Raw genomic sequence first — 27,155 nt, forward strand, 5'->3', positions numbered from 1 at the left:
TTTGAGAGTTCCTGTTGGTCTGAGGAAACCTGCGTCAGGAACGTGGGGCGGAAGTGGCTGGGAAGGGAATGGGGGTGTTTAATTCGGGTATTGGAGGGGACACTGGTGGACGGTCAGTTTTGGGGGTGGCTTGGGACGGAGATGGGGGTGTGAGAGGACTGAGAACGGGGACCTGGGGAAGCTCAGATGGGAGTCCCGGGAAGCTCAGAGTATGGAATTCTGGAAGACTCGGGGTGGGGAGTCTAAGGGGTTTGGGTAGGGAAGAAGGTTGGAGTTAGGCTCCGGACTAAAGGCCCAAGGTTGCTGCAGGGAAGGGGCGCTCGGGAGGAGAAATGTGAAGGGGTCCAGAATGGGGAGATCCGAGGAGACTGAGGGTGGACCTTTCTTAGGAGACGGAGGGCACGTGGGTGTTGAGAGTGGGGCACCTGAAAGGGTTTGACGTGGGAGGAGGGTGTATGGTGATTTTGAATATTGTTAGAGAGCCAGACTCATGGTTTCAAGTCTGAAGTTGTTAGGATGGGGTCTCAAACTGTTTGAAGGGATTTTAGGGGTGCGGCCCTGGAAGTCGTGGAGCTCTTGAGAATGGCTCCCAGTGAGGTCAGAGGATGTTCTCTGTGAGAAGCTTAAGAAGGCAAAAATGTGTGTAGTTTGAGAGGCCGTTGTGGATGGAGTTTGGGGCAGCGGGGCAGCCTTCTGAGCGCTCACTGTGTCCGGGTGGCTTTTGAGATGCTGAGAATTCGGGTTTTAGAAACCAAGTGAGTTTCCCAGTAGGGCTGAGGGGAGGCCCCACGCCTTTGGTAAAGCAGAAAATGGGATCATAGCCTGAGGGTGGGAGGCTTGGTGACTTCAGAGTGTCCTCCCCTCCCCCACAGGACTGGGTGCATGGAGTTGGTGTCGATGGAGGATGAGGACGCCAGGGTCCCAGCCCTGGAACCATTCAGGGTGGAGCAGGTTGTCAGGACTGGGGTTGCAGAGGGTGAAGGTGGGGACTAACGGGTGGAAGATAAGAGTGGGGAGAGGTAGGCTGAGTCCTGGGTTTGTGGGCTGGGACTGCTTCCTCCCTCCAAATTGATTCTTACCCTCAGGATATATCTCTACCCTCACCCCCACTTCCCACCCCTCAAAATGAGCATTAGTTCTTTGAAGTCAGGCCCTGGCCTGTCTGGGAATGTCTGGACCCACTCTTCAGAGGGAAGGACTGACTGCTCAGTGACACTAGGGCTCCTGTGTGGGTCTCAGGGCCGCACCTTCAGGAGGCTCTCTATCCTAGGCACCACCTGTAATCTACTATGTCCCTGACTTCATCTCCAAGGAAGAGGAAGAGTATTTGCTTCGACAGGTAATCACAACACGCTTCTGGTTTGTTTTTCCCTCCCTCCCTGGTCCCTCCCCAATCTCCAGGTTCTGTGTGAGAGCCCCTAAGGCTACAGTGATGATCCTGGCAGGAAGGAGAGTGCCACCCGGCACTCATCCCTCCGCTTCCGTATTCCTCTTGCAGGACCTGCTGGGGCCTGTCAGAAAGAAACTTTCCCAGAAGACTTAGGGGAAACCAAACTGATTCTTAGCAAGGTAGTTATGCAGCTCAGACTCCCTGTGCTGGGATAGCCCAGTCCAGCCTCCAAAACAGAGGAAAGCTAGAAACAGATTCCTTATGCTAGAAACAAGGAGGTTAAAAATCTCCGGCCCTTTTTGCTGAGATAGCCCAATCCTGCTATCATGGAGAAAAGGCAGTTATAAACATAGGCTGTGATTGCCCAGTTTGGGCCATTTGAGGTTGGGGGAATTAAGAATTTGCAGTTTCAGATTTCTGTGCTGACAAAACCCAGGCATCAGAATGTTACAGAGTAAACTCTTCACTCTGCTGAGATAGCTCATTGTAGACCCAGAGTCTTGGGAACAAGGTCATCAAGCACAGATCACCTGTGCTGAGATGGCCCAGTATTCTGCATCTGTGTTTAAGGTTTGGGGAAAAAAGAATTTACAAAGCTCAGAGCTTTTGCAGCCTCAAAGCCTGAGAGCACAGGTCTTCCTTGTGTTATCCCAAGTAGTCTTGTCTAGTGTGAGTCCCAGGAATAAGTTAGCTACAAGAACAGACACTTAAAAAAATTATTTATTTATTTGAGAGAGAGTGAATGTGTGCACGCACATGCAGGGCAGGAAGGAGAGAGGGAGAGAGAGAATCTCAAGCAGACTGCCTGCTGAGCGTGGAACCTGACTCAGGAACCTGAGATTGTGATCTGAGCCCAAATCAGGAGTCAGATGCTTAACCGAGCCAGCGAGGCACCCCAAAGAACACAGACTCTTGTGCTGTGGTAGCCCATTCCAGCGCCATAACTGTGAAAGGAATGACAAGGTTATCGAGTACATTATCTTGGAGATTGCCCATTCTAGACCCTTGGGATCTTGGCAGTGGAGAATTTTCGAAGAACTCTCTTTGCTACACTGAGATAGCCCAGCCTAGCACATTTCCTCCCCCAGGGGATAGGAACAAAGAGGTTCCAGAAGTCAGGCTGTGCTGAGATAGCCTGGGATTCAGGAAATTAACGGCGTGCACACTATTTGCTGGGTTAAAAGAGCCCCATCCAGCCCAGAGCTCTGAGTAGATTCATACCACGATTGTGTAGCTCTGGTTTCTTTTTCTTGATCCTAGTAGACACAGGATCAAGAGCAAACAACACAATCCTGGGAACACTGTCTCAGAGAAGAATCCCACAGACTTTTGAGATGTACCCCCCCACCCCCGGTAGAGGGCCCTATGTTGTTCTTGGTGGGAGAATCAGAGTGGTCCTGAAAAAGGACTGACCCCTCCCCACCTCCTAGGTCTTCAATGCCCCAAAGCCAAAGTGGACCCAGCTCTCTGGGAGGAAGTTACAGAACTGGGGTAAGTGTCCCTGCCCAGGGGCATGGGCAATTTGGGGATGTAGACTCGGGCAAGTGACTCAGGTTGGTGACACTGGGTGGATCCTTGAGGGTTCAGGGGGTTCCAAGGGCCAGGAGGATTCTGAGGGGCGAGCAGAGATTCTGATAGACTAAGGATTTCCTGATGAGTTGGGGGTATCTCCAAGTGTCCAGGGGTTTGAAGGAAGCAGTGGGTAGTGATCTCTAGAGTCAGAGGTTCCCCCGGGTCAGAGTGCTCCCAACCCCTGGGATATTCCTAATGGGGACTCCAAGTGCCAGGGCTCCTCGGTTGGGTGTCCTCAGGACCCCATTGCCCTCTCCCAGGTGGGCTCCCCCATCCCCGGGGGATGGTTCCTGAGCGGCTGCCTCTGTGGCTCCAGCGCTACGTGGACAAAGTATCTGACCTCAGCCTTTTTGGGGGTCTCCCAGCCAACCACGTCCTTGTGAACCAGTATCTGCCTGGGGAGGGCATCATGGTAACCACACGCCTTCACCCCGACCCCCAGACCTCCATGGGGCAGGGTGTCATGGTGACCCACCTCTACTCATTAAGAAGCCACATACCCCAACCAGGCATTCAGCACCCCCATTCCAAGCAGGGGCACCCTCCTTGAGCCCCAGAGGGTGGGGGGGTGTGGACTCCTGCCCTGTCCAGCCCTGGTGCCCACTCCCTAGCCCCACGAGGATGGGCCACTCTACTACCCGACCGTCAGCACCATCAGCCTGGGCTCCCACACCATGCTGGACCTCTACGAGCCGCGGCAGCCAAAGGACGATGACCTTGCAGAGCAGGTGGGCCCTGAGACACTGCCCCAGCCACCCATGGGCATTCTGACATCCCACATCCTCCAGTAGGCCCCACTCTCTCCTGCCTGCAGGGTACCCCTGATAGTCTCCCAGACACCTTCCCCCATCCCTTCATGGAATGCACCCTCATCCTCCCAGACTCTGGTCCCATCCATTTGCAGGGTGCCCTAGAAATGATACCTGAAGACAACCCAGTACCCTTACCTACTAAATGGATGCCCCAATGCCCTACAGTTTCCCTGGCCCCATACATTCAGAGTGCTCCCAATAGCCCAGGGTCCATATACCCTATGCAGGACTCCCGAGTACTCCAGCACACACTAATACCCTCAGATACCCCAACACAGACCTCTCTGCCACTCCAATAGTGTAGATCTGCCTCCTGAGACACCTTCAGATTCCCCCGGGGCCTCAACCCATGACTCGCTGCTCAAGGCCCCCCAGATATACTGATCCCCTTCTGTGAGGGCTGCGGGTGACAGCAGCTTCCCTGACCTTTCTCTGAGTAATGCATTTCCCATACCTTAGGGTTCACATAAACTCCCCTGGGCACCCCAAGGCCAGCTATTCCTTTGTATCCCTAGGTGCTCCTGGGTAGGCTGACACCCCCTTCTACTGCGTGGGTGTCCTCAGACATCCTGATGTCTGCAGACAGGCCCAGACCACACCTTGGCTCCTCCCCGCCTCACTGTTACCCCATCCCAAACCCCACCGTCCTGCCTTCAGCCAAGCCCTTTGTCCAGTTCCATACAGAGTCCTAGGCCTGCTGATCACTGGGTCCAAGCTGCAGCCAACTTCCTCCCCGCACACCCCCCCCCCGCCCGCCCCCGACCCCCAGGGACTGCTTGCTGGTCCTTGCCCCTCACTCGAGCCCACTAACCGAGTCTCATAGGATTTCCACTCCAGAGCTTCTCCCTGGGAACCCACTGATCGCCCCTGAGCCTTGGTCCCTGGGAACTCACTGACCACCCCCCCCCCCCGCCCAACCTTTCAAGTCCGCTAACCTTGCTAGCCCCCTGACTTCCGGGGACTCGCTGACCTTCAGCCCACCCCGCAGCCCCGGTCCCCGCCCCGGCCAGCCACCTCGCTGCTGCTGGAACCGCGCAGCCTGCTGGTGCTCCGTGGCACCGCCTATACGCGCCTCCTCCACGGCATCGCAGCTGCCCGCGTAGACGCGCTGGACGCCGCCTCCCTGCCGCCCAACGCTGCCGCCTGCCCGTCCGCGCAGCCCGGAGCCAGCCTGGTCCGTGGCACGCGAGTCTCGCTGACCATCCGCCGCGTGCCCCGCGTGCTGCGCACCGGCCTCCTACTGAGCAAGTGACTGGCGCGTCCGCTTGCATTCCCGGGCTCTCCGCCTGGGCCTGACAGCGTCCACCCTTTGACCTTGGAACCCTGGGGCAGAGGCGGCTCCCTCCCCTCCCCCGGACGACCCCCCCCCCCCAGTAACTTTGTGGGAACTATAGGAAGAGGTCCCATTTCAAATAAAGCAACAAAAATCTCTCTCTGGCTTTGGATTGGGGCGGGGGTCAGATGCGTGGATTCCTGAGGGGCACTGTGTCAGGGACCTTGGATGGTGTGGGTTCTGGGGTCAGATATATGGTCCCTAAGTGGGGCAGAATCCAGGGCTCTGGAGGGGTCAGGGTTCTATCTGGAAACTCCTTAGGTGCGTTGAATGGGGTGAGCCTGGGAGGTTCAGCTAACTGGCGGCTGGGGAGGAAGGAGTTAAACGGTGCTGCTGTCATCTGAGCTAGGCCTCAGATTACCAGCTGGTCCAGGTTCTGCTGGTTAGAAGGTGGAGGTGAGCCTGCCCCTGGGCCTCTGGCTGTCTCAGGCCTGGTAAGTCCTACTGAGGAGGTCTGGGGGTGGGGGTGGGGGATACCCCTGGCCAGGAAAAGGGCTCTCACTGGGGATCCTCACTGACTCTATCCCCAGCTCCCAGCTATGGCCCTGCCTCCACCTCTGGGGCCTAGACCCCCCTCAGAGCCCCTCAACCACCCCCCTGGAGCCCCCAGGGAGCCGGACATTGGTGGATTCACCCTCTGCCCCGCTTCTGAGGAGAGACTCAGGTAGGGGCTAGGGCTTTTGCAACTGGGGTCCCAAAAGGGTGGGGGCAGAAAAGCAGAGGCATTTTGAGGCTACGAGGTACTGTGGCTATGATCACCTAGGGATGTGGCAGAGGGAACTGCGGCCAGGGGTAGGGTAGGGTGGATAACGGGCACCTAGACTCACCCAGAGGCCTGTCAATGCTTCATACCTCCCAGACCAGACCAGGCCCAGAAACTGGGGCAAGACTCCTTGGACCCTCCCCAACACCTCCAGGGTGGGTTGGGGGGCACTGAGCCTGCTGCTGGTCCCCTCAGATTGCCAGCACCCACTTCCAGTGAGGACGCAGCAGCGGCCAAACACTGTGAGGTAAGCTGAGGTGATCCAGGCCCCTTGTGCCAGCCCCCCACTTCCTCTCCCCCAGAATCTGGGGATGAGATGATTCTGGGAAAGCATTGGGCATCTGTGAGGGGGGTAGAGATGCTCTAGAAAATGATTTTCATGATTTTACCAACTGGGAGAGAATTGTTTTATCATTGACCCAGGAGCAGTCCCATTCCTTGTGGAGATATCCAGCACTATCACCCCTCCCTGTCCAGGTCCCCAGACCCCAACTGTCCACAATTTTAGGAGCCTTGGAAACCTGGAGGCTTTGAACTTACAGGTCTTCAGGCCTGGTTCCACCAGGGAGGGAGCTGCTCTGGTGCAGACCCAGAGATGGACACTGGATGGAAGGACAGCAGAGGGGTGGCATTGGGAGTAGGGGCAAGGTCTTGGTTAGCCCCTGACCCTAACCCAGTCTCCTGTATTCCCCAGCACCTCAGCTCTGGCCAGGAGGTATTGGAGGCTGAGCAGGACAGCCTAGCCCTATGCCTGTTGGGGCTGGGCCTCCGGCTGCGGGACCTGGAGCGAGGCCTGGGGCCCTGGGCATCAGCCCAGAGTAGGATGGGCCAGCTGCAGGTGGGCAGTGGGAGGCCAAGATGTGGGAGGGTGGGCAGGGCCTCAGGAATGGGTGCAAACTTCCTGGGGTGGGAAATGGGTTTATTCCACATTCCAGATGCCCGGGTAGGAAAGATGAGAAGGGACATAACTCCAGGTCCCAGATCTCGCGTGCTCCTGGTGTGGGGGGATATGGGTGAGGGGTGGTGTCTAACCTTGTGTCCCCAGGCGCTCCAGGCAGACCTGCGTGGGGCAGCTGAACGCATAGATGCCCTCCTGGCGTTTGGTGAGGGGCTGGCACAGCGGAGTGAACCTCAGGCCCGGGCATCCCTGGAGCAGGTCCTGAGAGCCCTCAGAGCCCACCGAAGCAGCATCTTTCGGCGACTGTGGTGGCTGCAGGCCCAGCTGGTCAGCTCTAGCCTGGTATGGCCTGCCCTGGCAGTCCCCGCCCCAGGTACCGATTCCACAGCCCCCATAACTCTGTCTTCTGACCAGGTATTTGAGGAGGCCAGCCCACTGGATCAGGACTTGGAAGTCGAGGGGGACTTGGATGGGCCAGGACCTGGTGGGATCTGGGGGCCCTGGACACCCAGTAGCTACCCCACTCCTGCAGAGTTGGAGTGGGACCCGGCAGGGGATGTTGGAGGCCTCAGGCCCTTGTGGCAAAAGACAGCCTGGACACCAGGAGCTCCCTGTGAGCTGTGTGGTCACAGAGGCCCCCAGGGCAGGGGACAAGGCCTTGAGGTGAGAGCAGTTGGGGGATCCCCTCCCCCACAGGCACCTTTGGGATACCTCTTTGTTTCTTATCAGGGTACTTCCCTTTCAAGGGGGTCTTTGTGGCTCTGTCTCTCCCTCAGTCTTTCTCAGTGTCTCTCTCTTGCTATTTCACTGTTGTCCTCCTCCCTCCCTCCCTCCCCCTGCCTCTCTTGGTTTCTGTGTCTTCTTTACCTCTGTTTCCTCTTATGGTCTCTATCTGCACTTCTTCATTTCCTCCGCTCTCCCTCACTCTCCCCTCTGCAGCCACGTTAGTCTCCTGGTTCTTCAAACATCCCAAATTCACGATCTCAAAAGTCCCCAGACTCATGCCCCCTCATCGCCTCATTTCATTCCAGTCACTCCACAAATGTCACCTTTTTTTATTTAAAAAAAAAAAAACATTTTTTTTTAACTGAGCTTTATGCCCAACGTGGGTCTCGAACTCACAACCCTGAGATCAAGTCACGTGCTCTACCAACAGAGCCAGCTAGGCACCCCTCCCAAATGTCACCTCTTCAGAGAAGCCTGCCCTGACTTCCATACATGATCAGTGCTTAACCTCTTTATTTCCTAACAGCAGTTACCACATCTTGACATTGTACATTTATTTCTTCATGTGTGGTCTCTCTGCTGGAATAAGCTCTATGGACGCTAGGACTTTGCCTGTGTACAGATTCTAGAACAGTGTCTGGCATGTAATAGATACTCATTAAATATTTGTTGAATTAATGAATAAATAATGTCTCTTTTCTCTTGATGTCTTCGGTTCTGCCCCTCTCTTCCTTGCTTCTCGAGATCTTTTTCATCCCCAGAATCTCATCTGTGACAAGCCTATCTTGGCTCTTGTGCAACTTTGTGTCGTCCCTAGTTCTCCCAAGGACCCCACACCTCAGTTTCCCCACAAGACATGCTCATGTCGGGCTTCAGCCACTGGAAACACTTGGCAGGTCAACGAAGACGTTCCCTGCTCCGGAAGTCTCAGGTGAGCAGGTCCTCAGCCAGGGCTATCTGTTGGGTATCATGATGGTAAGTGACAGAAACCTAACCCAAATTGAATTACACAAGAGAAAGGGATGCTATTTTTTCATGTAAGTGAAAAGTCCGCGTGCTGCTGAAAAGATCTGGATGCTATTAGGGCTCAGTCCTTCCCTCTCTTGGGCTCTTCTCCAAGGTGGTCGCCTTCTCAGCTTATGGCGGCCCCAGCTAAACACTCACGTCCCACTGGTTCACCCACCTAAGGAGAAGCAGAGTGCCACTGACCTACTGGCGGCAAAGTCCCAGGGCTGACTTCCACTTGGCCAGCTTGGGTCATGACCTGTACCCGGAAGCAATCACAGTGGCAAGCCAATGGAGTGCTCTCATTGGCCAGATCCAGCTCACATGCCCAATCTTGGAAGTGGGAGTTGTGTGGGTCAGCTACTCCAGAGTCCGAAGACCTGAGAGGGGAAGACAGGATGCCCTCCATCCCCTGTACATTGAGCCACCATTATCAGGAAAAGGAAGATTGGATGGAGGGCAGGCACAGATAACAACCCCACTTGGAGATATTCCAAGCCCATGTGGGTTGGGTCCTGAGGGTTCAGGGGGTGCCAGGAGGGAAAAAAAGCTCAGCTCTGTAGGTCTGTAGTAGGAAGGAAGAGTCCAGACTAAGTGTTACTTCCATCCATTCTGCTGCTGGCTGCTGTCCCCTCTTAGGACAAGAAGCGAGCATCTCCCAATCTCCAGGGCGTGATGTTGGAGGTAGACCCTGGGTGAGATACCTGGGAGATGGGTCTGGGGGTGTGGGGGTACAGGGCTTACGGTGGCAGCGCACCATGCACTTAACACCCCGTCTCCCTTCACAGAGCCCCTCCTCCTGCATCCGGGCACTCGCTGATCCTCCTCCTCCTCCTCCTCTTCCTTCTCCTGGTGGGTGCCACGTTGCTCCTGCCACCATCAGGGGGGTCTTGCTGCTCTTCTGCCCGACTGGCCGGGACACCTTACCTGGTGCTCAGCTATGTCAATGGTCCTCCTCCAATCTGAGTACGTAGCCCAGATACATGTAATAAACAGTCACTGTCAAAGATGTGTCTTAGTCCGCGTGGTCTGCTGTAACAAAATCACAGGCTGGATGGCTTATAAACAGTAGGAGCTTGTTTCCTCACCATTCTGGAGGCTGGGAAGTCCAAGATCAAGGTGCCAGCAGATTGGGTATCTGCTGAGGGCTGCTACTTGCTTTACAGATGGTTACCTTCTCGCTGTCTCCTCACATGGCAGAAGGGGCAGGGAGCTCTCTTTCCTAAGGGCTCTAAAAGATCCTTCCATGAGGACTCCACCATCATGACCTAATCCCTTCCTGAAGGCTTCACCTCCTAATACTATCACATTGGGGGCTAGGATCTCAGCATATGAATCTTGAGGGGACACAGACATTCAGACCACAGCAGAATGTGTGAGGATATTGAGTGTTTGAGTTCAGAATTTGGGATACAGCTCTGATGTATCCGTCCAAGACGGCCCCCTCAGCAGATTCCTTTGCTTTGAGTGTACAACACAGAACAAATCACCCCATCTTAATGGGGATCCCCCAGCCCCTGAGACAAAGACTCAAGCACAAGTAGTTTATTGGAGGGGTGATCCCCCTAGGCAGATTGATAGGGGAGTGGGGGAGTGAGCCAGGAAAGGCAATTAATGAGCTGGTTGCTGGGCATCTGGGGTTCTCTTCCACTAGGGGCCCCTTGGAGAGTCTGGAACACAATCAGAGTAGTTCCACCCAAAGGGTGAAGAAGTTGTGACATTTATGTACCAGCTCCCGTATCTCATCAGTTAGGGACTGTTCTGGAGATGCGAACTCCCCAGCACATCCCACTTCTCCTGCCTGTCAAGGCTCCCCAGGCAAAGAGGCGCAGGTGCCTGCCCCTGGAAGCTCAAGGTATGTACCAGAAGGATGCAGGTGATGTGGGCTAGCTGCCGACACCTGCTACAACCCCTGTCTGGCATGCATACAGGTACTCTATACAAGTACTCCCAGGCTGGCCCTCCCTGGTGTAGGACCATAACATTCCCCTTCCCTGGGGTCTTGATGACACCAAGCTAAATTGCCAGGGCTCAGTCCTGAAGTCCAGTCCTCAGCCTCAGGTGTCTGAGCTCATCCTCTCCTCCGAGTTTATGTAGTCAGGACAAAAGAAACAGGACTAGACTCAAGAACAGAGGCAGGAACCTTGTGCCAGGCACCTGGATGTGCACTAAACACATCTTTATTCTGTAATGCTCACGACCACCCGATGGTGTGTCCCCACTTAACAGAACAGGAAACTGAGGCTCTCAAGGGGAACAGAGGAGTCAAAAAACATTTATAAAATTTTTCACAATTCCTTAGTCCCTAGTTACATTTTTTCCCCTAATCACATTTTTAAAAGATTATTTACTTAAGTTTTCTCTACACCCAACATAGGGCTTGAACTCAGGACTCCAAGATCCAGAGTCACCTGCTCTTTTAGCTGAGCTAGCCAGATGGCCCCGAATCACATTTCAAATACTCAAATCTCAGGTCGCTCTCAGATATTGGACAGTGCAGACCTGGCAGAAGAGTGTTCCAGGAAGAAAGTGCAAAGTGCAAAGGCCCTGAGGTAGAAGTGTGCCAGGCAAGCGGGAAGGCCAGTGTGGCTGGAGCATGAGTGGGAGGGGGGAGCATGGAAGGTGGTGAGGTGAGAGGTGATGGGGCCAGATCAGGTGAGGCCTTGTGGACCACAGTGAGGACTTCTGATTTGAGTTAGGCTGAGTTTGTTTTGTTTTCCCAGCTTCAATTCGGATACTTTTTGAATTACCAAAGAAGAAGGGACAGCATTACAAGTCTTCATGGACTCATCACGAGCTCCAGTCATTATCAACTCAGAGCTAATCCTCTTTAATTCTCCCAGGCACCTACTCCCCTCTCCCTAGATTACATTGAAGCCAATCCTAGACCTCATATCCTTTTACTCGTGAGCAATTCATGGAACATCTCCATATTGGGATTGTTTTGGTATCGAATCACAATACTTTCATGATGTCAAGAAAATCCTAGTCATTCCCCCACATCATTCATACCCAGGATGGTCCAGTGCTGTCTGAGGGAGGGAGCTGAGCCAGAGTGATGGTAACATCGAGTGCCTGGCTGGCTCAGTAGAGCATATGACTCTTAATCTTGGGGTTGTACGTTTGAGCCTCACCTCACGTTGGGTGTAGAGATTACTTAAAAAAAAAAAAAAAAAAAAGAGTGGTGTAACTTGCTGGTGTGGCTAGTGGCTCCTCCTCAGGTACTGTGATTTTCCCAGATGTCCCCAAGGCTCCACTGGCTCACCTCATGCACGTATATGGTCACCGGTTTGGCCCCTTGGGACAGCTGCTCAGGGCAGGAAGCTGGCCGTCTCCTGGGAACCCACTTCTTCAGCCCCAAGTGGACCCAAGTAGGCAAGAGGTCACGAAGCTGGGACATCACCTGCTGCCACAGCACTTAATCCACTGTATCCTAACAGCCACATGAGGGAGGCCCTATTACGATGCCCAATTTCACAGATAAGGATACGAGGACCAAAGAGGTTAGTTAAATCACAGGCCCAGGATCATAAAATCAGTGAATGCTGGGATTGGGATCCAAACCCAGGAATTGCAGTACGAGGGTTCCTGCTCTTCATCACCAACGACCTACAACCTCCTCCCTCCAATCAGGCACTCCCTTCCCTCATTCTCTCTACCACAGAAACTCTAGTCATCTATAGCACCTGGGTAGAATGTCTCCCCTCCTGACTCAGGTCACCCAGCCCCAGTGGGGACTTGTTCACTGCCTACAGCCCTACCAGAAACTCCCATCATGGAGCTTCTTAGGACTCAAATCCTTGGAGCCAGGAGGAAGCAAGAGGGAGAGGGGAGTGCTGTGGGGCTGGATAGGTAGGACTCCATTAGCCACTTTCAAGGCTTGGGCTTTTACTGAGATGGAGTCAGGCCAGGATTAACAAGAACATCCAGATGGAAAAACAAAAACAAAAACAAAAAAACCGAGGCTGGAGAGAGATGAGCAAGCCAAGATAGCTGAGGCAGAAGCCATGTGTGCAAACCACACAGCCTGTGCTCTGGGGCACTCCAAGCCCCAGCTGGAATCCTGCATTTCTGCCCTTTGTCCCCTCCAGAACTTTGTCCACACTGGTCCTCCCACTTAGAAGCCCAACCCAGCACCTGGGAAACTCCTTATAACTCTTCAAATTTCAATTCCACTTTATAACTCTTTGTGCACCTGCGACGCCCATGGGGATTAGAGCAGAGTCATGTTTCTCCTCTGTCTAGCCTCTCTTTAGTCGGAAGTCTGGGTTTCTTTCCTAAGGGTCTCCTCCTCTTCCCAACCGCATTTGCTAAGAATTCATCTGCTTTCCACTCTTTCCATTTATGTAACTGACATGGATGCGAACAGAGTTCAGTGCTGCAAAGTGCAGTACCCCAGAGAATGTCTAGGGAAGATTAATACAGGGATATGGAGGAAGTATGTCTGGGGTTTATGAGCCCATCTCCCCTGCCCCTGCCCCAGGGCCTTGTAGCTGAGGCTGGACTCATTTAGCCACGTTTGAGGTCCCTAGCACTGCCTCGGGGTTACCAGCTAGGCCTCCCCAGCGCCACCATTTTCTCTCCTACCTTGTTACCTTCTATGAAGGAGTCAACTGGGGTTTCTTTGGGGTCAAATCAGGGTGGGTCTCAAGGAGCTGCCCAGGTGCAAGAACTAGGCTGCTTTCAAACAATCTGCTAGTCTAGAGGGCTCCAGAGAGGAAGAGACAGCTCTCCACACCTATTCCTCCCAGAGGGTCACTTCTTGGTGAGGGCCCTTTCAAAAATCTCCAAACATGTGAAATTTTTGAGACCACCAGCAGGAAAGTAATCTCAGCCCCGATTTTATTCTTCTTTTTTCCCAACAGTCCTGAGAGAAGGGCACAGAAGTCAGGGCTCCCCTTTAGAATCACCAAGTATAGGTCTTGAGGGGTCTTTAGTTGATCAGATGGGGGGTAAGATACCCCAGCCCCTTCCTCCCAGGTCCTAGTATGCCGCAATTAATGGGAAGATAGTTTTCCAAAGGGGGTTTCGGGGCTTCTCACCATCCATCAGGGTATCTTCCCAAACTTCTCAGCAAAAAGTATGCTCTTCTCAGAGTTACATACAAGATAGGGGAGCCTGGGGTCAAGAGAAAGGTGTCTCTTTCTGTCCAAGGGCGGGCGTCCTGGCTCCCCAAGCGTTCAGGTAAGTAGCTCTCAGCTTGTCACAGTTCAGCCAGCCGGCAACCAAGCCGCCCCAAACCCTAATGGGGAAGTTCGACCCGTTATCATGGATCGGGCAAGGTCAGGAATCTCTCAGCATCCCTCATGGGGGTTTCTAGGACCCCACGTCGCTAGGAGGGCTCTCCGACACCCCCAATCCACCCAGCTGGTCTTCTCAAGACATCTCACCCTCCGTCAGATGGGTTCCCCGGTTCCCCCACGCAGTCCGGCGGGTCCTCGGTTCCCCTGTGCTACCGGGTGAGCTGCTCGGCCCGTCACCGCCCATCGAGAGGGTTCTCTGGTGACCCCGTGCTGTTGAGGGGGTTCCTCGGACCACCAGCATTGTCAGGCTGGGTCCCTGGGGCCCCCGAGCCGCTGGCCTCCTCAGTTGGACCCCGCAGACGCACGAAGGCACCCATGGCCGTGGCGTGGCCGGAGCGTAATAGCTGCAGCTGGCGCCGCCCGCGGCGGTACAGGTACTCGATCCGCAGCACGTCGGAGCGCGGCAAGCAGGCGTGCTGCCGGAACTCGGCCCGAACTCGCGCCTCGACGCCCGGCTTCCCGCGCCCGGCGCGCAGCAGCTCGCGGTACAAGCTCAAAACTTGCCTCTGCAGCCGGCTGGGGCGGCTCATGGCAGCAGCTGGACTGAGGGCGCACGCAGGCAACGTCCTACAAACAGCCGCGCAGCGGTACCTTTCAGAAAAACGGCTGTGCCGGGCGACGGGAACTTCCGGCCCCCGCCCTCCAAAACCTCCGCCTCCTGCTTTGCTCTCCCATTGGCTGTCGATGCAGTTACGTCATAATGTTGCGGCTCAGGGGCGGAATTGCTGGTTCCTAGGCCTGCTCCGCAAGGAATCTTTGTCCTTGAGAGGACTGCGGGTTTGGGAACACGAAGATGGGGGTTGTCAGGGGCTCCAACTCAGATTTTGAGTCGGGAGGAGACAGGATCCCGACCTTACTCTTGGGGTCCTGGGAGAGGGAACCTAGAGGTTGGAATCTTTGTGCCCCCCCAGGGCGCGGGCGCACTGGGAAGAAGATATAGGCACAAGCAGATTTGGTCATGTTATTTATTAAAACAATCTCGGGGAGGTTCGTGGGTTCCCATCCCAAGGGCAGGTGTGTGTCAGGAGGTCCCAGTCACGGGGACACCAGAGGGTCGGCGTCAGGCGAAGTGTTGTGTCAAGGTTGGAGTAACAAGCTTCTCCGTGCTGTGGGATGACAGAGACAGGTGTGAGCTCCGAGTGCCCAAAGGCTGCCTAGGGTGCAGGGAGTTGCGCTAATCGCGCCCTCTGCCGATGTGAGTCAAGTACCAGGGCAGGAGAAGGGCAAGTCCTCACCAGTTGTTGAAGCCCCGAGCCCGGCACGCCTGGAACACGTCGGTTAGGCTGGCACCCCGGAGTCCTCCTGGGAGTATCAGATCGTCGGCTGCGATTCCGTTGTAGTCCCCGCAGGCTGCTCGGAGGCGTCCTTGGAGCGCCGGGGAGGCCCGTAGGGCCACGGCCCCTTCCGGCCCCACTAGCACCCGCAGCGTGGGGGACCTCTCAATGATAACCTGGGAGCCCTCAGCCCAGCGTGCGACCACGCCCCTGCACACTCGAACTGGGAGCCGCGCGGGTTGTCCGTTTACCTGTAGATTGGGGAGGCGGGTCAGGGGCGGGGATTAGAGTTTGAATCCCAAGGTGCGGCTCAGAAACCAGGGTGAATCCTGCTACGCTATCAGAAATGCAAATCCAGGTCTTCGCGAGAGGAGTAAGGTCTGGGATTTCCTTTAAAAATCCTCCAGCACGAACAAAGCAAAAAGAGTGGGAGGAAAAGATGAAAGCAAGAATGGCAAAATATTTGTAACTGTAACAGGGTTTTATAACACCACTCTCTCTTCTCTTGTGATGCTTGAAATATCCATAATAAACTCTTTCCTAAAACGGAGTTTTAGAGAAAAAGCCTTAGGAAGCTGTCGCATCTCTCTCACCTGTGTCTTCATAATCTAGTAACTGTTTACGCATACTCTGTGTCAGGCATTATTCTAAGTGCTCTAGTGTTTATTTATTTTATAAGATAATGTAAGACAGTACATTAGCAGTATATGATACAATTGATATTTAAACATATTGTCACCTAATTTATATTTTATGTAATTAATGATATATTATTTATTCATTTTTAAAAGATTTTATTTATTTATTTGAGAGAGAGAGAGGAAGAGCGCTTTATGTGATCCAGGGGAGGGGAAGAGGGAGAAGCAGGCTCCCCACTGAGCAAGAGCCTGATATGTGGGACTCAATCCCAGGACCCTGGGATCATGACCTAAGCCAAAGGCACCCAGTTAACTGATGGAGCCACCCAGGCATCCCTAAAGTATTTATTTTTTGAAGGATTTTATTTATTTGAGAGAGAGAGAAAGCCTGAGAGAGAGGGGAGGGTCAGAGGGAGAAGCAGACCCCCCCTCACCCCACCCAGGGGAGTCCTGGGATCATGACCTGAGCTGATTGCAGATACCCAAACCAAGGAGCCACCCAGGCACCCAATATTAAAGCATTTAACTGATATTAAATCCTCACTAACACTCTGATAAAGTAGATCAGTACTGTATGCCTATATGCCTCTTGCCTTTTACTGATTAGAAACCTGAGGCCCAGAGAATTAACACAGCTTGCCCAGGCTCATATAGCTGGTAAGTGGCAGAGCAGTTTTGAACCAAAGGGGTCTGATTTCATGACCTGTATTCTTTTTTTTTTTTGAATTTATTTATTTGACTGAGAGACACAGCGAGAGCGGGAACACAAGCAGGGGGAGTGGGAGAGGGAAAGGCAGGCTTCCCAAATGAGCCACCCAGGCGCCCCTCATAACCTGTATTCTTAGCCATTCAGCTATATGTACCGTGTCTCCATTAATAATATAAAAGTGGTTGCAAGAGCAATCACAGCTTTAAAAGTTTTTTTTTAAGTTTATTTGCTTTTTTTTTTTTTTTTTTAAGGATTTGATTTATTTGAGAGAGAGAGTGCAACCACAAGCAGGGGGAGAGGTAGATGGAGAGGGAAAAGCAGGGAGCCTGACCTGGGGCTCGATCCCAGGTCCCTGAGATCATGACCTGAGCCAAAGGCAGCTGCTTAACCAACTGAGTCACCCAGGTGCCCCTAAGTTTATTTAAGTTAAGTTTAAGTTTAAGTTTATTTTAAGTAGTCTCTGCACCCAAAGTGGGGCTCGAACTCATGACCCCAAGATCAAGAGTTTCAAGCCCTTCAGACTGAGCCAGCCAGGTGTCCCAAAGAACAGTCACAGCTTCTACTTACTGAGCCCTTAGTATATGCCACGTACTTTGCAGGAATCCTCACGGCTACGCTATGTGGTAAGTACTGTTTTTTTGTGGTTGAGCAAACAAAGGTATTGAGAGGTTGAGTCACTCACTCATCCATAGTTACATTAGAAGGTTAGGAGACACACAATCAGGGTCTCCATCCTTTAACTAAAGGCTCTGGCTTAGCTTACCTGCCAGCTTGTAGCAGACACCCCAGCTGTTCTCTTGCTGGACTGTTTTCCCATTGGCAATTAGCCTCCACTGCACAGCTGTGCTCTGCTTCTCAGCATGGGGTTTCAGGTTCCTTTTCCTCTTATAAATACTAACCATTTTGCCTGCCCAGTTCAAATTCTACTGCTCCCCTGCTTCTGTGTTCCTTAGGAGAGCTAGGTGCCCTCCTCCCTGGCATCTCTCTCAGCTGGATTTCCAACCCCTCCTTGTCTGGCTTCTTCCTATCAGCAATTAAACATCCCCAAGTTTCTCCCATCACAAAATCCTAGCAGTTAATCAGTTCTAAGGTACCCTTACCCTCTGCCTCTCCCTGGCTTAGCTCTATTCTCATCTGTTTGACAAGGCGAGTTTGCAATTTGTCAAGAGGTGTCTGTTCCTGCTATTCCTCAAACCTGCAATCCAGGAGCTATTCCCCTGCTGTGATTTTAAAAAAGATTTTATTTATTCATGAGAGACAGACGCAGAGGCAGAGGGAGAAGCGGGCTCCCTGCAGAGCAGGGAGCCTGATATGGGACTCGATCCCAGGATCTCGGGATCATGACCTGAGTCATCCAGACATCCCTTTGCCACGATTTCTTAAATCGCTAACGACCTCCTTGGTACTAACTCCATGGACATTTAGTGGGCTATTTTAAACTCAAGAGTTGATTTTTACCACCATTCCCCAAATATGGTCCCTCCTTTTCCCTGGCCTTGTTCTGTAATACTCCTCCCTGCTCTCTCCCCCAGCCTAATATCAGGTCTCAGCTCATTTGTCACTTTCCTTCACTGGTCTCCTAAACTGAGGGTGCCTCCTCTGGGCTTCCACTGCTTCCCTGTGGTTTCCCCACCCCAGCCCTGATCATTCTGCCTGGGCTTCCCCCATTAGAGCTCTGATCTCTCAGTCAATGGTTGCCAGGAGTTCAGCAGGACTTGAGTTAAGGGGGAGTCAGTGGTTCTGAGAACTCCAGGGTAATGTTTATGTGGTATCTAGAGGGTCAAGGGGAGTCAATGGATCCTGAGAAGTCCAAGGTGAAGTTTATGTGGGGTCTAGAGGGTCACGGGAGATCAGGACAAAGACATTTAGCCAACGGAGGTCAATGTGAGATCAGGGTGATGGGACAGTTCTATGTCAAAAGGCTATGGAAGGCCACTTAAGGATCAAAAGGCCCCAGGGATCAGTGCCAGGTTACAAAAGAGTCTTGGCTAGAATTGAGCAAGTCCCTTACCCATATCTCTTGATTGGCTCCCACAGCTGCACAGCCATCCCTGAAGCCGATGATCACTCGTGGTTTGCGAGTAGTGCAGCCAGGACAGGGCAGGAAGTCAGCAATGACATGGAACCAGTCAGGATCCTCAGTTCTGGAACCCACCACTGTGGCTAGTTCATAGGCACAGGATGTAACAGGCATGGGTGTGAGCCCACTAAAGCCATCAAAGGTGGTGAAGTGGCCCCCCGGCTCGAGGTGGCATGTAGCACCCTCCCCAGTTTCACAGGACCGCACACCCCCATCCAGGATGCAGCCTGTGCCCTGTGGGCAGGAAAAGGGCTGGCACTGGAGGCCTTGACCACGCAAGCACATACAGCGTTCCTGGCAGCCAGGTAGGACCAGAGATTCCCCAACCTGCAGAGACAGACAGACTCAAAATCGGATTCAAAAAACCATTGGGAATATCAACAAATAAAGCATATGTGTAAAACATACATCATGAAGAACTAAGTTCCCTCACATATAAAGAGTTCCTAGAAAGAAAAAAAAAAAAAAAAAAAAAGACCAGTAAGTCAATCTAAAAACATGGGCAGAGGCTATTCAGAAAGTGAATAGAAAAGGAAATACAAATGTTTCTTAGGCATTTGAAAAGATGCCCAACCTCCTAGAAAGACAAATACAAACTAAAAAATCCATTGAGCTATTTTTTCTCTATGAGATGGGCAAAAATAAAGTTTGGTGAGTTTCTGCAAACTGTCTCTCTAAATGTCTATTAATGACATTTTTTGAATTAGGATCTAATCAAGCCTTGTGTACTGCATTTGACCATGGTGGTTTTTAAGTCTCTTAATCTAGGATGATTTTCACTGGTGTGTGAAAAGCCTTAAGAGCTCCCTGCAAATGCTGATGTGTGGCTAGTGTCAGTGCCAGTGTGGAGTGGAAACACAATGGCAGATCTATCAGCCCTTATGCCTTGTTCCTCCGTGTGTGGGCATCTCTTCATTTCCAGGGTGGTCTGGGGTTTAAACCTTCATGTTTTTTCCTATCCAGTAACCCCTAATCTCCAGACAACTATGTCAACCATCCTGGGAGTCCTTTCTTCTGAAAGGACTTTTTTTTTTTTTTAAGATTTTATTTATTTATTTGACAGACAGAGATCACAAGTAGGCAGAGAGGCAGGCAGAGAGGGAGGCAGAGAGAGAGGGAGAAGCAGGCTCCCTGCCGAGCAGAGAGCCCAGTGCGGGGCTGAAGGCAGAAGCTTTAACCCACTGAGCCACCCCGGTGCCCCCTGAATGGACTTTTAAGAGCTGCAAAACTTTGAAGGGAATACTTTGCTTGCTTGGGGTCCATCCATGGTCTTCTGGTAACAGCCTTCCACTTTCTTTGGGGAACTAGCCCTACTTTCAGTCTGGGGGGTTTCCTAGGTGATATACCTATGCTCTGGCTTCAGCTCTGGGCACATGTCCCAGGCCTGGCCAGTCAGAGACAGATCAGAGTACCCCATCTCTCTGCTTCTGTGATCAGCTTAGGAATAGACAAATGACCTACACTGGGACAACAGGAGTCAGCACTGGAACTTCTGCTGAGAGAGAAGCCTGTCTTTCCACTGAGATGGCTAAATGTACATCATAAACTCAGAGCAGGAGGAGACCACCATACCCTACATTCAGAAGTGGTTGGAGAATGAGGCTATGCATGTCCTCAAATACCCATTCTCCATTTCTTCCCCAGAATTAATATTTATAGCTAGACTCAGGCCCACCAGTGAAAGACATGTTCCAGCCTCCTCTGCAGCCAGATGGGGCCCTTCTGTGAAGTTCTGGCCAATGGGATGTGAACAGAAGTGGTATGTCCTACTTCTGGGTTATGCCCTTAAAGAGAGGAGGCCTGACCTTCCTTCCCCTCTTTTTTCTTGGCCAATTTGCATGACTGTAGATGTGGTTGGGAACAAATGATTGCAATACTACAGAAGAGGCAGAACCACATGATAGAAGGAGCCTGTGTCTCTGACTTGGAGGAACCAAACTGGTTATTCTTGGACTATACATGAGAGAGAAATAAGCTATTGAGTTTAAGCCACTGCAATTTTGAGCCTCTGTTATAGCATTTGGACTTAGAGCCTACTTCATGTGGAAGCCAATATAGAAAAAAGAAAAGGCAGGGATGGAAGAGAGAAAGAAACTTGAGTCCTAGTTACATCATTTGAGTCCCTGAATCCAGCCATGTTTGAAGGCCTCAAATTTAAACAATTAAAGGTAGATATATCCTTGTATTTAAGATACTTGGCCTCATTTTCTAGCAATTACAACTGCAAATGCTGACTGATATAGCGTGGTCCAAGGAACATTTTATGATGAGGTATGGGAAACTCTGCATCCACCCGCCCATGCCTGGGGACCTCTCTTACAGGGATGTAGCGTCCACTGTGAAAACAGCCGCAGTGGTCCTGAGACACACAGTCTGTGCCATCAAAAATGAGTCCAGGGTCACACTCGCAGCCCTCGTAACATTGGGGAGAACAGTGTGCAGGGCTGGTAGGCTCGACACAGCCCCCATCACAGGTCCGTGCACAGATGCTGTAGTGGCTTCGGAGTGGACAAGCCATGGCTGCAGGCAGATGGCAAAGGCCCATGCTTAGGATTCAAGTTTCCCTTTCCAATCCTGTTGCCAGCTTCCCACTGATATTTTCTAACCTTCACACTTTTGCAATTTCAGTTCTCTTTCCCTCAGATGCCCTTCCCACCACACACTACTTATTCCATCTATGTCCTGGCTTCTCTGATCCCCATCAGAAGGGGCTCCTCCTGCTGCCTGCAACCTCCCCCAGACGCATTCCAGACCCACCCAGAGCACTCACGGCAAAGCTTGGGGCCCCTCCAGAGAGTTACAGGGATGCCAGCTTCCTGACAGGCTGCGGTATAAGCTGTGAGGGCATCACAGACACCAGGGTGCTGGCCTTGGGTATGACATATGTCTTGCAGACAAATCCTGAGGAAAGGCTTGGGGCTGATATGGTCCAGGCACCGGCCAAAGGGACCATCGGGTGCCTGTAGAAGTCTACATAGTTCAGGGGCATTGACGATCTGGGCACGTTGCGTGCGGCAGCTGATGCTAAAGTCAAGATTGGGCTGGGGCAGCGGGCAGGGGTTAGTGAACAGGCCTTTGGGCCAGGACCTTTTGTCTGGAGGTAAGTCAAGGGGGCCAACTTTGCCACCAAAGGCCCCACAGATCCCCACCAGCTGGCCATGGAAGGTGGAAGGTACAGTCAGGCGCATCTGGCTGTCCCAGTCATACATGAGATGTAGCCCGCAGGCTGTGTATACCACTACATGGCGGCCCTCCAAAGTGGCCCAGGCCCTGCCCTCTGCCAATACCCAGGGCAGCCGGCAGTGCTCACCATCCACCTGTGGAGGAAAGGGGTCAGGATTGGGGCTGTGAAGGCTGAGCCTGCTCCCATGCCACTTCCCTGACCTTTGCCCTTTGCATTCCCTCTGCCTGGTTTGCTCCTTCCCAGATGTCCACACGGACCCCCTCCGCTCCCTTACTTCCTTCAGATCTTGACTCAAATGTTACTTTCTCAGTGGGGTCTTCCCCATCACCTTATTTAAATGTTAAACCTCTTTACTCTGTTCTTGTACTCTCTCTCTCTCTTTCTCCTTTGTTTTATTTATCTTTGTAGTTCTTATACCCATGAGCAGATTTACTACTTACTTATTTACTTATCATGTGTTTCCCTAGAGGATGTGAGCTCTCCCAGGACTAGCTGCCCATCAAATCCTCCAGGGCAGGGCTTTCCTGGACCACAGAGAGACTCTCCAGTTTACTGAAATAATCCTCAAGGACTGATTTTCTCCAGTCCTGGGTAAGAGGTGGCAATGCATATCTAACAGCTATGCTTTACCTGAGCCATTACTCCGTTCCAGGTAGTGCTCCTACCTTGTCACATACTCGCACTAACTCATTAGCCTTGAGGGACAGACACGCCCATTTTACTTATGGTGGGGGAAACTGAGGCACTTCCAGGAGGGAGAGGGCGGGGCGTGGGCGCAGTTGAGTGGACACATACCGTGATGACGCCGACAAGGGAGCGGTGTAGTTGCAGATGGTGCCCGGAGATGTTGAGGTGCAGGCTGAGCAGCCCAGCCCCATCGCGGGCCGCGTCTAGGCTGAAGCCACAGGGCCCCTGGCTTCCGCTGCGGGCCAGCAGGTGGAGGCAGGGCCCAGAAGGGAAGGGCGCTGGCGGGGGCAGCGTGAGCACGCGGCCATCGAAGGCGAGCACGTGTTCGGGCCCCGCGAGGGCGCAGCTGCCTCGTCCTTCGGGCAAGCACCGGCGCTCGCCTCCGCGCAGGCCGCACACTCGCCCGCGCCGGCACGGCCGCGGCCCGCACGTCACCGTGCCTCCGGGGCCGCAGTGGCAGCGACGCGTGCAGCCGGGCCCGGGGTACCACGCGGCGCCCAGAGCTCGGTAGCGGCCGGCGCGGAGGCAGCCGCACTTGGCCACAGGCACGCAGGAGGCGCCGCTCAGCACGAAGCCCGCGTCGCACACGCAGCCCTCACAGCAGCGGCTGCCGCTGGCGCCGCGGCCGGAGCAGCTCTCTGGGCCCGCGCACGTGGCGGGGCAGCACGGGCCGCACAGCTCGTAGTGCGAGTGCGGCGGACAGAGCAAGGCTGGGGAGGGCCGCGGGGTGGGATGTGGTTGTGGGGGCCCAGCGAGGGGAAAAAGATGGAGAGACCCGGGGAAGAAATAGCGAGGGTGGGAGAAACGGGTAAGGCGGGAGGGAGGAACAGATGGGAAGGCGGAGACGGAGGGTGGGGGGCCGGGGCGGCGTCGGGGTCATGGAGAGCAACACGGCGGGGAGAGAGGACCAGAGAATAGGAAGGCGAGGTAGAGACAGGGAGGCACAGAGAAGCACCGAGGAGACAGAGAGACAGTGAGAATGAGACAGGCACAAGAGACAGGAAGAAAGAGCTCGTTAATAAACTGCTGTCCCTCTAAGGGGAGGTCTAACTCCTCTCCAAGTCCCACCCTTCTGCACCTGGCTCCACCCACCCAGACTTGAACTTCTCCTTTGGTCCTTCCGCATTCTTCCCCTGGTGTCCCAAAGGCCAGTTCCTCCGAGATTCACCCACTATCTCTGCCAAGCCCTGCGCACTCACGACAGAAGTCAGGCGTCCTCCAGGGCCGCAGGCGCACGCCCAGAGCCTGACAGGCGACAGTGTAGGCCGTCAGGGCTCGGCAGACGATGTGACGAGCACCATAGTGGCGACACACATCGTCCAGGCAGTGGTTCATGAACGGGAGTGGGTCCAGCGCGGCGTAGCATGACCCGAAGGGACCCTCGGCCGCCGTCAGCAGCCCACAGTAGGCGTCTCCAGCGAATCCAGTGCGCTTGGCTTCTGGGCAGGGGCCGGGGCAGAGGGGCCCGCAGAATGGGCCACAACCAGGCACTTCTGCCACCTTCCAGGTGTCAGGCACCTGCATGGTGGGGCTGCTCGGACTGTGTTGGCCACACAGCCCACACAGGTAGGGTCCATAGAGCCTCGGCAGCGTTACACGTGCCAGGCTGTCCCAATCATAAGTCAGGGAGAGGCCGAAGTCCGTGTCTACGCAGAGCTGGTGGCCTTGGTAGTAGGCACGGAGGCAGTGGCCGTGAAAGAAAGGCAGTGATTCCAGAATTCCATCCACCTACAGGGAGGGCATGCAGGTGGCAAGAACAGTGGGGGAGGGATATAGTGGCTGTCAGTAGAAATTCTTGGGAATGTCGATAAAGGGTCAGAGAAAGATCAAGGGGAAACATTGGTTAACAGGGATAGTCATTAGGAATCATAGGGAGATTCAATGGACCATCAGTGAAGGCTAAATGGAGGGTCAATAAAGGATTCCATGTGTGTATGTGTGTGGTGGGGAGGGTCAATGGTGGAACGATTAATTAAAAGTTAATGAGGGATCCGTGGGAGATCAACAAAGGGTAAAAAGAATAATTAGAAAGTCAGTAGGGAGGAGTCAGTAAGGGATCAATGGGAGGATAAGAAAAGGGATAATGAAGGAAGTGGACACAAATACAAAAGGTACTGAGGATCAAGAGAATGCTTCTGCGGCTTTGGGTGGCAATGGGAGACTAAGTTGGTGGGTAAAAGGGAGTGGAGTCAATGAATTTTAATGGGACAGTCTAAGGAAGACTCAAACAGTGAGACTAAAATCAAAGACAGGCACAATGGCGGGGGGCGCCTGGGTGGCTCAGTGGTTAAGCCTCTGCCTTCGGCTCTGGTCATGATCTGGGGGTCCTGGGGTTGAGCCCCGCATCGGGCCCTCTGCTCAGCAGGGAGCCTGCTTTCCCCTCTTGCTTTCTGCCTACTTGTGAGCTCTGTCATATAAATAAATATAATCTTTAAAAACCCCCACAAAGACAGGAGTACATACCTATGGGGTGTGGGGTGAGGTTATGAGGACAGTAAACAGGGTTAATGCGCAAGTCAGTGTAGCAGTAGGAAGATCATTTTGGGAGGGGTAGTGAAGGGTTTGTGGGATATTAGACGGAAGGTCAAGGGGAAGATCAAGGCTGTCTTTGGTTAAAGGGGAGTCAACTGAGGACTCAGTGGAGGGTTAATGGGAAGGTAATAGGAGACTCAAGGGTAATAGGAATCTCAAATAGAGGGTCTGTGGGAAGGGGTCAACAGGCAAGTCAATGGACCACAAGGAAATTGGAGGACATCTTTGAGGACCCGTGAGAGTCAATGAAGAGGGGTCACTGTGGGTTACCTGTGGGTAGTAAGGATGGTGAGGGATAGTAGGTTGATCTGGAGCCTTTGAAAACTCACCCGGATGTGGTTGAGATCTTTGGGACTCATGTCCAGCCTCAGGCCACAGGCTGAGAGGGTCAGGGCCTTGGTCCAGGCACGTGGCCGCCGCAATGGGGTCAAATCCAGACTGAAGGGCTCAAGGTTGGCATGGGCTGTGCCACAGAGACCCGCCAGGCGGTAGACACAAGAACCAGGGAATTCATAGTGGGTTCCTCCAAATGTGTGGAAGTGGAAGTCTCCAGTGGCAGCACAGACCAGTGACTTCTCCACGACAGTGGGACTGGGTGGGGATGGCACTAACAGGCAGTGGTACCAGCCACCTATGGAGGCCTTACAGTGACCATGGCACTTGTCAGGCCAACACTGGGGAAGCTTGCTCACCAGGGTCCCAAGGGTCGGGCAGTGACATTGCTGAGTACAGTTGTCTGTCCAGAAAGTCTGGCCTTGGTGCAGGAAGCAGGGACAGTGGGCACGGGGCACACATCGGTCCCCTAGCAGCAAGTAGCCAGGGAGGCACTGGCAGGTTGGAGCACAGGGGTGGTGGCAGTGCTCTGGGGCTGCAGGGTCGGCACATGTGGCTGGGCATGCAGACCCACATGGAACAAAGTGGGAGCTGTCTGGGCACTGGGGACTGGGGCTGGGGAGCAGGGGTGGGAAAGGTGGGGGAACCAGTGGTGGGGCCACAGAGCTCGGGGCAGGGCCCAAGGTGGCTGTGGGGGAGAGAGAAGATCAGGCACTTATGAGTCCCAGGGGTCTGGGTCACCAGTCCTGTCCTTCCCAGGACTTAGAAGTCATGCCCCAATCTCTGACCCCTCAGACCACAGCCCCAGGCACCTTGGAAACGGCAGCTTAGGACTCCATCTGTGATGCCACAGACTTCCTGCATAGGGCAGCTGAAGGGGACACAGGCCACACCCTTCCCTAGCTGGCAGGTACAGGAGGAGGAGCAGTTCTTGATGAGGACAGTCTGGTCCGGCTGTGGAGGAAGGGAGGAAAGCTGAAAAGGGAGGTAGCTTGAAAGGAAGGTGCAGCCAGAGGTTCTGAGATGAAACCCACACAAGGAGGTGTGCGGAGATCCGAGGCAAAGTGGGAGGACCCCAGAGGATGCTCACAGGGAAGTACTGGCCATTGTGGAAGCAAGGACAGTGGTCCACAGGGACGCAGTCACGCCCGGCCGGGAAGAATCCATTTTCACACTCGCAGCCCTCAGCGCAGGGAGTGGGGAGCCGCACCACTTCCTGAACACCTGGACAGGCTGCAGGGCAGGGGTTCACACACAGACTGTAGTGGCTGTGGCGGGGGCACCGCATGGCTGTGGAGAGGGGGCTTGTCAGACTCCGGCAAGCCAGGGGCCTGCCCTCTGCTGGCCCAGCACCCTCAGATCGTAGACCTCCCCCTCAGATTAATGGCGACAACAATAACAACCAACAGGGACTGAGCAGTGTCCGCATATGCTATGCAATGCACTAATGCACTAGCTGCTTGAATGTATCCCAGACATGACTAACAGGGCTTCCCTGCTCTGTCTTTTATGGGGTTTTCCCTCCCCATCCCATGTCTGACCATGACAGACAGAGATGGAGGCGACCATCCATCTGTAAGTAAAGAGCACCCCAGATTCCAAGAGCAACCCAGATTCCCTCCAGGAACATCTGAACCTAGAGACAGAAGGTCAGAAGGAGATAGACGCTGACACCACAATGATAAGTCAAGGTGAGGCTGAGAGTCCATGAGGATCAAGGAGAATACATGTGGACAGAGAAGTTGGAAGTTGATGAGAATTGTTAAATGAACAAAATATTCAGATGCCAGCCAATAAGTCATTTTCTAGGTGTGTGACTCTGGGCAAATTCCTTAACTATCTATGCCTTGGTTTCCTTCATCCATGAAGTGTACTTGCCTGATGGGTTTCTTGGGAGCACTGGCACAGTAAGGTCA

The 27,155-nt window shown here is 53.5% G+C and overlaps 5 protein-coding genes across 14 annotated transcripts; 2 read left to right on the forward strand and 3 right to left on the reverse strand.

Annotated features, from left to right (window-relative positions):
- Positions 1 to 12: 12 nt before the first annotated feature.
- On the forward strand, positions 13 to 5,205 carry ALKBH6 (alkB homolog 6). 5 transcript variants are annotated; one of them, XM_013062846.2, is made up of 7 exons: positions 13 to 87; positions 873 to 951; positions 1,271 to 1,339; positions 2,821 to 2,881; positions 3,223 to 3,374; positions 3,574 to 3,690; positions 4,763 to 5,205. In XM_013062846.2, exons 2-7 carry the CDS (start codon positions 883 to 885, stop codon positions 5,024 to 5,026), a joined length of 732 nt encoding a protein of 243 aa, XP_012918300.1. In that variant the 5' UTR covers positions 13 to 87; positions 873 to 882; the 3' UTR covers positions 5,027 to 5,205. The 5 variants fall into 5 exon arrangements, with proteins under 5 accessions (XP_012918300.1, XP_004765204.1, XP_012918302.1 ...); XM_004765147.3 differs by having other exon boundaries at positions 20 to 112; XM_013062848.2 differs by having other exon boundaries at positions 20 to 112; positions 3,612 to 3,690; positions 4,763 to 4,898.
- A 135-nt stretch (positions 5,206 to 5,340) lies between these two features.
- Positions 5,341 to 9,510, forward strand: SYNE4 (spectrin repeat containing nuclear envelope family member 4). Of its 6 annotated transcripts, none has more exons than XM_045075910.1 (9): positions 5,341 to 5,541; positions 5,638 to 5,771; positions 5,967 to 6,117; positions 6,565 to 6,708; positions 6,916 to 7,110; positions 7,183 to 7,431; positions 8,312 to 8,425; positions 9,139 to 9,194; positions 9,288 to 9,510. In XM_045075910.1, the coding sequence occupies exons 2-9, from the start codon at positions 5,647 to 5,649 to the stop codon at positions 9,463 to 9,465; spliced, it is 1,212 nt and encodes a 403-aa protein (XP_044931845.1). In that variant the 5' UTR covers positions 5,341 to 5,541; positions 5,638 to 5,646; the 3' UTR covers positions 9,466 to 9,510. The 6 variants fall into 6 exon arrangements, with proteins under 6 accessions (XP_044931845.1, XP_044931846.1, XP_044931844.1 ...); XM_045075911.1 differs by having other exon boundaries at positions 6,916 to 7,095; XM_045075909.1 differs by having other exon boundaries at positions 6,916 to 7,431.
- Positions 9,511 to 13,324: 3,814 nt separating this feature from the next.
- Positions 13,325 to 14,461, reverse strand: SDHAF1 (succinate dehydrogenase complex assembly factor 1). Its single transcript, XM_004765136.3, has one exon. It carries the CDS (start codon positions 14,330 to 14,332, stop codon positions 13,976 to 13,978), a length of 357 nt encoding a protein of 118 aa, XP_004765193.1. The 5' UTR covers positions 14,333 to 14,461; the 3' UTR covers positions 13,325 to 13,975.
- Positions 14,462 to 14,753: 292 nt separating this feature from the next.
- LOC123386982 (IgGFc-binding protein-like) lies at positions 14,754 to 23,250 on the reverse strand. Its single transcript, XM_045075907.1, has 6 exons — positions 22,483 to 23,250; positions 21,274 to 21,820; positions 20,824 to 21,023; positions 18,435 to 18,830; positions 15,038 to 15,327; positions 14,754 to 14,908 (listed from the first exon to the last, which is right to left on the reverse strand). Exons 2-6 carry the CDS (start codon positions 21,710 to 21,712, stop codon positions 14,863 to 14,865), a joined length of 1,371 nt encoding a protein of 456 aa, XP_044931842.1. The 5' UTR covers positions 21,713 to 21,820; positions 22,483 to 23,250; the 3' UTR covers positions 14,754 to 14,862.
- On the reverse strand, positions 23,244 to 26,547 carry LOC123390952 (IgGFc-binding protein-like). Its single transcript, XM_045075908.1, has 4 exons — positions 26,330 to 26,547; positions 26,052 to 26,193; positions 25,236 to 25,927; positions 23,244 to 24,102 (listed from the first exon to the last, which is right to left on the reverse strand). Exons 1-4 carry the CDS (start codon positions 26,525 to 26,527, stop codon positions 23,539 to 23,541), a joined length of 1,596 nt encoding a protein of 531 aa, XP_044931843.1. The 5' UTR covers positions 26,528 to 26,547; the 3' UTR covers positions 23,244 to 23,538.
- Between the last annotated feature and the right edge of the window lie 608 nt (positions 26,548 to 27,155).

This window comes from Mustela putorius, unplaced genomic scaffold (assembly GCF_011764305.1).
Source record: "Mustela putorius furo isolate JIRA1106 unplaced genomic scaffold, ASM1176430v1.1 tig00000174_pilon_pilon_pilon, whole genome shotgun sequence".
Taxonomy (NCBI): Eukaryota; Metazoa; Chordata; class Mammalia; order Carnivora; family Mustelidae; genus Mustela; species Mustela putorius.